This window comes from Gavia stellata, chromosome 2 (assembly GCF_030936135.1).
Source record: "Gavia stellata isolate bGavSte3 chromosome 2, bGavSte3.hap2, whole genome shotgun sequence".
Classification (NCBI taxonomy): domain Eukaryota; kingdom Metazoa; phylum Chordata; class Aves; order Gaviiformes; family Gaviidae; genus Gavia; species Gavia stellata.
This window is the reverse complement of record NC_082595.1, coordinates 34,412,134-34,421,998: the sequence shown is the minus strand read 5'-3', so window position 1 is coordinate 34,421,998 and position 9,865 is coordinate 34,412,134. Positions and strand designations below refer to the sequence as shown.

General features: G+C 37.9%; 1 protein-coding gene across 1 annotated transcript in view; it reads right to left on the bottom strand.

Moving 5' to 3' along the window:
- Positions 1-1,360: 1,360 nt before the first annotated feature.
- RNASET2 (ribonuclease T2) overlaps positions 1,361-9,865 on the bottom strand; it is a 28,785-nt gene continuing 20,280 nt past the window's right edge. Inside the window, exons 7-10 of the mRNA XM_059833351.1 lie at positions 8,009-8,122; positions 5,723-5,768; positions 5,439-5,513; positions 1,361-2,914 (exon numbers count right to left, since the gene is read on the bottom strand). Coding sequence (XP_059689334.1) covers positions 2,735-2,914; positions 5,439-5,513; positions 5,723-5,768; positions 8,009-8,122 — 415 coding nt within the window. The 3' untranslated portion in view covers positions 1,361-2,734. The remainder of the gene's footprint in view (positions 2,915-5,438; positions 5,514-5,722; positions 5,769-8,008; positions 8,123-9,865) is intronic.

Genomic DNA, 9,865 nt, shown 5'->3' with positions numbered 1-9,865 from the left:
GAAGCCATACTATCTCCTCTACTGCAGAGGTTGGTCATTTCTGACTTGTCTGTATCCACTGACTCTATTTGGCAAGAGTCAGCTTTATTTTTGAGCCTCACACTGTGAACGCTGTTACTGTCTGTGTCACTTCCTTGTAAAGTACATATCTGCAGTTGTTGGCTTTGCTTAAATTAATGCATTACACGTGAACTGCAGCAAATTCATACTGTATATCTTGTCTCCCTAAGCATTATTTGGCATTATAAAAGAAAATACAATTTATACTGTAATTAAAAAAAATAATAATCAGGCTATTGATTTGCACTTCCATTAAGCATATGTCTGTGCAAGAACCAATGCTACCATTGCTTCCAAGTTTGAGCTTTTCTTCTGTGAAGAGGACCAAGGAATTAAAACAACTGCAGAAAAACAGCCAAACCCAACAATTGCTCATTTGGCAGTACAGCATGTTGCTGTAGATTTCATGGGATTTTTTATATTGCACCTGCTCATCCAAGGTGGCAATATTTATACTGAAATTTTGAGAAGTCCATCGTTTTAATTAAGGACTGTGTTCATAACCGAACTGGTAACTGAAAAGCACTGAGCAAGATGTTCATGACGTGGTCTGATGGTAGTTACCAACCTCTGTTTCCACTTCCCTCGCTGCTGATTAGCTTAACAAGCAAGGATATAGCACTGCACTCTAAGAACTTTGAAAGCAAAAAGGAGAACAAGGGACTTCAAAGGACAAAAAAAATCCAAACCATTAGAAAAATAGCACAATTTTGAGGAATAGTTCAGTCTTGCTTCTTTAAAAAAAAAAAACCACCAAACTTATGATGTGAATTGTAAATTAATGTTCATTCTAAGTTGTCTGCACCCTATGTACTCCACCCAAAACCTATGCACCATCTAAGTACTATTTGAAAGAGCTGGAGAACAAGTTTAAAAAAGTACATGAGCCATGGGCTGCTCCTTTGCAGAGGAAGGCATTTTTCCCAACAAGTATTTGTTTTCTTTAGGGTAAGATAATTTTTGTAATTAGAAGAAAAAATACTAGGGATCTCAAAATGATTCCACAAAAAACAAGAACATTCTAGCCTTTTCAAGCATTTTAGTTCAGTCTCCCTACTTTTTCTTCCTTAGAAGAAGATGGCAGAAATGGGGGAATAAAGAATTGTCATTCTGGTCATTTTCAACATGAACTGAACATACCATGGCTATTATAAAAACACTAGATCCGATTACCATTAGTATACTAATATAGTATTAGTATACATTAGTATATTCCCCCTGTCAGGAAGAAAGGCAAATTTGGAAAGAGAAGCCCTTGCTCTACTGAAATGGAGACACAACAGAGTGAAGATCATACTCATCTCTGTTAAAATAAATAAATATCTGCATTTCTAAAGAAAGGACTAAAAAACTGACAGCATTCTGGAAGGACAAGTTGACAGAGCCTTAAATAAAAGGTGGTAGAAAAACAGGGACAGTCAAAAATAAGGGTAAATGTGAATGGTTTGTAAACCCCAAAAGACATAACAAATTTGCTCTTAATACTGCATTTCATGTTTTCACAGTAATATTTTTCTAACAGATGGTTCCTTGAGCCATAATTGTCTTTCTTTGAAAGACAATTGTAGACACTTACATCAACACAGCACTGTGTAGAAGATGTCATCCAAATTTGGTCCCCTTTGGAAACATCCAACTTTGTGACATGTTATTAATTATTATGGGACAGAGATACGCTATTGCTAACATTTGTATTTTTCACTGAAAATCCTGTAGCATTTACTGTTTTCACAAGCTGTTCCTTGGAACAAAGCGATTATGTGACAATCTCGTTTTTAAATAAAAGTGCAGGCACTCACACTTGTATGGTAATGCTAAATGCTCAAATACAACAAAAAATTAATAACATTTTTAGGGCCTAACATTTTCCTATACTAGCAAGTAAATTCTAAGATTGGTTGTTCTTCAAGACTGTATGGAGCTACTGTAGCAAAATCAATCAAAGAATAGGTAAAGCTACATATATAGTCCTCCTGGGGTCCTTTAGACAGCAGTGTCAAAACCTGGTGAACGTTATTTCATTCACTAAGAAGTTATGCAAAAGTTGTCAAACTCGGTCGGCCACAATCTCTGAATGAGGAAAGGTTTAAAGCCTCAGAGGACACAGCCTCTGTTCAGCACTTCTGGAGAGCAAACTTACACAAGGCAGTGGGTATTATGTTTGGAAAAGGACCTTCAGACAGGTCTCTAAGTTCTTTCTGTTTACAGTATTTTCTTCTCAAGAAATTGTCATCTCATCTCAGAGGGAGAAGTATCCTTTCAAAACAAAGAATGACTTAATTTCCCTGACTCGCGACAAAATCCAGAAGTGGCTGAAGTGGCAGACTTAATTGCAAGTAAAACTAAGAAGTCACAGTTCTCTTTTAAACATTGATTCAAACCATAAACAATCTGAAAAGTCCAGGCAAAGCTGTAAGTCAGATTCTGATTCCATCAATATCAGAGCCACAATTCAATACTTAAGCCTGTGTAACTGATACTACAATGTGGACCATTCTCCTTTAATGGCAAAAGAAGCATGTTTTCCAGCAGAAATCTTCACAGCATGCCTGTGATATGGACCAGGCTTTGTAATATTGCTAAGTCAAGAGTGCTTTCCGAGGTATAATGTTTAAGGGTTTGGTTTTTGTTGTTTTTTAAAAAGTTTTTCAAACTTATGGCTTCCTTTGTGTTCTTAGACCTGTGAAGGATAATAGGTTGGGAGAGTATCACTGCAGACAGACAACTCCTCAGTTCCAAGCTTCAAGTCAGCCTGCATTGGGTCGGATTCACCCTCCAGCGCCGTGCAGTTTCTCAGCTGCAGTTCTTTGGTGAAGCAGAATTCAATCTGACCAATTGTTTGTGCTTTTTCACCCTAGAAACACGAGGGATGAGATCAGCTTGATGGGCAGAAGAAAATAAATCAATTCTTCAGATATATTGCCTTATATATAGAATACAGTAGTGCTTATTTGTACATTTGCCCCTTGAAAAATGTGAAGGAGACAGGTACCAGAGGCATCCGCTCTGAACAGCTTATAGTACATGTCCTTAAGGATCAAACAGACAAGGAAACATATTCCAACAACATAATTCAGTAATGATCTGGGGAACCTGTCTAACTAGTAAGTCTTATTATGAAATGCTGTGACACAGATTATCTTAACATTTACCAAATCTGCACAGTACACAGAAGCCATTCACCTTAATGATGAGCTCTGGCTGAATTCTGTGAGTATTAAAGGGTATGTGTGACCTGAAAGCCACCTTTCACCAACTATTTTGTAACAGGATGGGAATTGAGGCAAAGAAAATTCTCCAAACGGGAGAAAAAAACCTTGGTTTTATAATAGCTTTTACTGAAAAGAACACAGAAGTAAGCTGCCAAAAGTAGCAGAAATGTCATTTTTGGACTACAGAACAGACTAGGAAGAAAAACATCAGCCATGAATAAGGTAGGCAGGTATGGAAGCCTTCCATGTGGGGAAGAAGATTATACGAAAATCCCCCAAAATGCTCAGGTGCGACAAAGTGCACGTGGAAAAAAATTGGTTTTGAAACCACTAAGCAGGACAAAAATACATGTACAAGACAAAGGTAACTGTGGTGGGTTTTTTTTGGTGTTGCTGTGGTTTGGTTTTGGAGGTTCTTTTGGTTGTTTTTGTTTGGTTTGGGGTGGGTTTTTTTGTTTTTTTTGTTTTGGTTTTTTATTTGGTTTTTTTTAAGAAACTTAAGAACACAGCAAGTGTGTAATATGTTTTAAACATCAAAGTACCTCCATAATGCACTTCAGGCATCAACAAGGCTGGAACTCTGAAAACGGCTATCTTTAAATAACTGGGGTTTACTTTTTCCTTTCTATTACCCATTAGCTTCAGCTGTTAAGCACAGGAGACTCAAGCTGTAAATTACTCTCACATAATTTGAGCAGTATCCCAATTGTACCAAAAGCAATGGTAGAACTACAGTGAACAGTGCTAGAAACTGGGGTTTGTGTTCGTGCTGTATTTCTTCAACATCAAGAGGTGGGTGAATGTGCAACCCACATTCAACTCATACTCCTTTGTTGCTTAAAGTAACTTAAAATACATTTTAAAAATACTGTAACCTAGAATTCTTTTTCATGTGAAGAAACATCTGAGTATAAAAACCTCAGAGCACTACTAAAGCAAATGAGCTGACAACACGCAAGCTATTAAACTCCAACAGCAACTGTATCTTGGCAAGTTTTCATAAAATTGTTATCTGTGTATGGCCAATAACTCTGCCAAGTGTTTTGTAGTACACCACTTTTATCAAGCTGAGATAATAAGAAACCACTTCTAAGAGGGAAAGCTATCTTGTGAGTTTGGTTTTTTGTTTTCTTTTTGAATAAAAGCAGAGTAACCTAGCTGAAAAAGGAAACAGCTATGCAGCCTACCCATGTAATTGTTCAGAATACTATTTTGTTCCTTCAAAAGCATTTTTGTTTCAGATATGGTGACCTGTATTTTATGCTACAGTACACTGTCTCTGTGTACCACATTCTCTACTGCATTGTGATTCACAGTACAATTGTTGGCAAGGAAAAGTAGAAAGAAATGGAAATTTTAGACACCGTTGGCTTGAAAGGAAAGACTATAGTCATCCTGAACCACAGTGAAGCTCAAAATGCCTTTTTGTATCTCTTTAGGTATGGACTTTTGAGAACAACCTCAGAGACAAGCCTGAGATGCTTTATTTCTGAAGGATTCTGTCCATTAAGTAATTTCTTCATGCAGAACACATGAGCCATGCCCAGTGAAGGGAAGACTGCTGTTGACAGGCAGTACCCTTGTCAAGGTTGACAGTCGCTGGCTCCATTCAGCTCACTCTTACTGGTTCTAGTAATCTGCTATATGGCAATTAAGCTTTAGCAGGAGGAGTGGAAAGTACTCAGCTACAGCAATACCTCTAGCATGGTGGTTACACCATTCATGCAAGAGATGCAGGTTCAAATTTTTTAAGACAAAGAGACATTTAAAAGCCAGTGCTCCCAATTGCTGGGTAAGTATATTAACAGCAAAGTTATTAGGTAAAGAATGGACACTTCCTCCACTAACAATATTTCTGCATTAAGAAAAGGCTGTGGCAACGGTAACATAAGCTGAACTCAGTGGTGCCAGTACATAAGCAATGTTTTTATGAACTCAACTCCAAGAATCGAGCAATATCTAATCTGCAAAGAGCTGCATACACAAGGAACACCCAGACCTAAGTTTTACCATGCTGAAGATTTTTAACTCTATTTTTGCTTTTGCTTTTCAATAAAAAGTGCTCTTCTTAACAAAAACCCAAAAAAGTTGTTGTTTTTTTGTTTGGCTGTTTTTTTTACTTTTTTTTTCAGGTTTGGGTAGTGTTTGTTTGTTTGGGGTTTTTACCTCTTCCGGAGGAAGACACTGAATCTTTGGTGTTACACCATAAAATCTTGTAAGAGCTTCCTTTATGGCAGTCATCTGAAAAATTAAAAAGCTCATATCACTTAATAAGTCACTAGCACATCTTCCAACAGCTCCCACACTTAGGTTCACAAAAACTTTTAGATAAAGCACAACCTTAAAGGACTATACAATTAAAAAAGATCACTTATTCTCTAGAAATTACTTGACTCCTAATAAAAAAAGTACATGCACATGATTTTGTTTTATAAAAGACTGCCTTTTACCTGGTAATATGAACTGCTTGGCTTTATCCCAGCTTTCAGGAGGCAACTGAAACAAAGAGAAAACATTTTTCCATGGTTCCTGTATGCAAACATAACTTCATAATCATTAAGTAAACAGATAATCTTAGTGAGAACTTGGCAAGCATTACAGCAATGGGGAGCAAGGGAAACTTGTCTTCCATCCTCTGTCAGGCCTAGGAAAGGTTCCCCTTTTCTGAAAGGCCGCTTCCCATCCAACTCAGCAGGGTCAGGAAGAACTCTCTCCTCCACCTTAATCTGAGGAGCTGGGAGAGTCGACCCTTCAGACACAGCTAGGGGAAAGGGCAATATCACTGTTATTTGCTGGACCTTCAGAATGCTCTGTTGAGTGTCAGGTAGGGCATGCAGTTTAATTGCCTCCTTTCCCCTGCCTTGAGCCATACCCCTGTGCTCTGGCCACTGGGAGGGGATGGAGGCAGACTTGTGAGGCTGCTTTAGGCACCCTCATGTTCTAACACAGGGTGGGCAGCACACCGCACACTGGGAGAGGGACATGGTGTGTGGATCTGGATCAACATCAATGTCAGGGCAGAAACGTTTCCTAATGAATGTTTTTGAAGAGGAAAGGTTGTTCGCATAAGAGAAACAAGAACCTCTAGCCTATATACCCCTTCCTTTAGATTCAGTCCTGAGGGAAGTCCACACTTCCAAGATGACAAGACTCAGGACCCAATAGGTGCTGAGTCTCTAAGTCCCAGCTTCTTCCATAAGGAGTGGGAATGTTCAGCATCTCTCAGGATTTAATCCATGAGTGCTGATAATGCTTAACCCTTCCAAGGTCAGGTTCTGCACAGGGGAGATTTAAGCCAGCTGCCTAAAGGTCTAGCTGTTTGTCATAGCCATTTGACACTGGATACATGGAGACCAATAAAATAAATGATGTTCTGTTATTCTTACAGGAGCCTGCACTATGTCCTCTTTTTAATAATTTCCCTTTTGGAAACAATCTTTTAATTATTAGCAGTACTTTTTCTCTTTCAAGTATAAATGAAGTACAATGAGAATATTAGCAGTCTTTATTCTTTTCAGTAAAGATTAAATTAATGATGTTCATTCTTACAAAGGAGAATATGCTCTGAGCAATTAATTTCAACATGCCTCAGTCTATTTTTTTTGGTGTTACACATGCTGATATAGTCACATAATCGGTCACTGTGCCATCTGTAAAATGTTTTAGTCACACCGTCACAGCTAGTTAGAAAATCGAATTATCAGACATTATTAATTTTAACACTACATATGACATGCTCTTAAGCACTGTGTCTAGAAAAATCTGATTAAGTTTTACAAGACACCTACAAAAATAGGAGGGGGGGTGGGAGAAAGACACATTTCCTTTGTGTATGTGCAAAGTGAATGAGACTTTGTTGGGAGATTACTTGGACAAGATTGACAGAACATGAACAGGATTTTTTTTTTTAAATTTTTTTTTTAAGATATGTTTCTAGATACAAAAGAACTTATTTCCTCTCTCAGGTACTGTTGTCTTATATAGAGAGACAATTCAGGGTCAACAAATCCAAGTCAAACATTCTCCCACCCATACCAAGCACTGATCAGGAAAGGACTCTGGCCTTCTGGCATTCACCTGCAGCCAGAATGTGTACATATGGTGCTTGGACAAGCCACAACATTCCCATCATGATTTTCTATCTGGAATGGCCAGTGCTTTGTAACCATGAGGAAGAATCAGCCCCTAGGACAAAGCAAGAGTGTCACATCAGGGTTGTCTGAAAGGACAGCAGAGGGCTGCCTGCAGTGACTGACACTGCCCTTCAGGACATCCTCTCTTGCTGTTACCTCTCAGCCTTTTCCCAGGATGTTCTGCAGGATTTTGCCTCCAGCTTGTCCTTTCCTCTGAGCAGAGCACTGTCTTTTTAGAAAAGAAGTGTTTGGGCCTCAGTATGACTCAGAAGCTTGGGGGGTTTTGTCACTTGATTTAGAAGTTTACAGGTACCATAGCTTTTGGTAGTGTGATACAACCGATACAGCTTCTCACAATTTACTGGTTCACACTTCTAAAATGATGCTGTGAAGAATGCTGCTGGCTTACCAGACTCTGAAGTAACGAAAAACATGCTTCTCAGAGTAGACAACCCCTCCTCTGAACTCCAGAACTAAAAATAATTTATGCTAATACTCATTTCTGCTCTGCCATCAGATTTTTAGACTGTTTTTTTAGGCTAGATTTGAAACTTTTAGAAACCGTTTGACATAAAAGGCAGACTATCACGTTCATTTATGTACCTGTTAAGATCAACGTGCTGGTAGAGTTCTAGGGCTTTACCAAAGTATTTCTTCTGAGAATTAAGGACCTGAAGCGTGGCTGCACAAGTGCCGTGTTTCTCCCACTCATGTTTCCTTTCAGAAAAAAGCAAAATTTAAGTTTTAGAAAACATTATTTACAGATATATGTGCTGCACAAGCTAGCCAATATATTTAAATCAAGTATATTTCAGATACTTAAATCTAGTATCTGAAAGACTACATGTGTGAAGTATGACACTGCACTCAAGAAATATGCATGTATGAAAAGCAAAACCAAGAAAGATCACTCCCACCATTCCACTTACAGCAACATCTATATACTTTTTTAGTAGAATCATTTACCAAGAGATTTTCAGGAGAGTAAGGAAGAAGCCCAAGAAGTCCCTCATTATGGTTTGTAACATCAGACTAAGTTAAAATTCTTTCAGACATAAAGTTGTGCTAAAAATATATAAATGAGTTGGCCCTAACACTGGCAGCTGCAAGACAGACACTTTTGAAGTTAATGTAAGAGCTGTAGAAAATAAAGGAGAGGATGGTCTAATGGTTTGGATATTAGTATGGACCTGGGACATTCAGAATCAGTATTCTGTTTTCCTATACAAATTATGCATATGAATTTGTGCAAAAAGTCATTTATAGTTCAGCCCTTCACCTTTTATCCCACCAAAAGGATAACACTCTTCTCCTCTCCCCCCCAGCCATCAGCTATCTTTTTAAGATTGGACATTGCAAGGTGAGGAGGTAAGACAGATACCGATGCGGAATAAACCATTACTTCATTCCAAAACTGACTAAGAAAACTTAATGTCACAAGAGTCTGCCAAAACTTTATCAAGCCAAAAGCTCCATTCGGGTGTTTTTTTACATTAAGTTAGCCCAAACAATTTGGGTGTTTGGTTTTTTTAGCTGTCTCCTTTGAATCAGATTGTTTTTGAAATAATTAAATGAAAGAAATTACGAAGTATGTATCATGCTCTTATGATACAAAGGTCTCTCAGTGTATGACAAAGAGATGTTTGGACATCGGAATGGTAAGAATTTGCCTAGAAAATTAGTATTTCTAAACTTTGTATAAGTTTTAGTGGAGTCTTTTATGTTAAATGTACTTTCAAAGCACTAAAATTTTTTCAAAACTGAAGAGACTAGCCCTTAATTTGGGTGGAACAGTTAAACTGCACAAGCTGCTAAGACAAGGCTGTTGCCTCAACTTTTACTCTGGCCTGTGGCAGTATCTTCATAGGCCTGCTCTCAAGTCTTGCTTCTCTTCCAGCATCAAGTCTTCTAATACCATGGAAGAGAGTGCAAAAGAAAGCAATTCTTGCAATTTTATTGCAGACGAACTCAAACAGGACAAAAAAAAAAATGAAGCAAAGCTCAAAATATATTTCTATCAATTCTAAAGTCTAAACAGTATAATCTTTAATAAGACCACATGAAGATTTGGGGGGCGGAGTGTCTTTTTTTTTTTTCTTCTTCTTTCTTTTCAAATTTTCATGAGCCACTTGTATTAAATAGGTATCAATTCAGCAGATGTACACAAAGAGTTATCTAATCACAAATTCCTGCCACTACCACAGCATTCCCTGACCTTATGATGCCTTAAGTACCTCATGGAAAAGCAGAGAAGCACAAGGACAACTATTATTCACCTGAAAGCCTGCCTTTGAATCGTCCATTCATATTAAGAATTTCAGATTTTTCTCAAGGAATTAAAACACTTTAAAAGACGTTATGTTTGTTATCTAGAGAAAGTCATACAATGCTTCTGAACAAAGAATGAATAAAGCAACTGTGGCGTCAAGAAATTTAAGGCAGGAGAGAAGATGCATTACT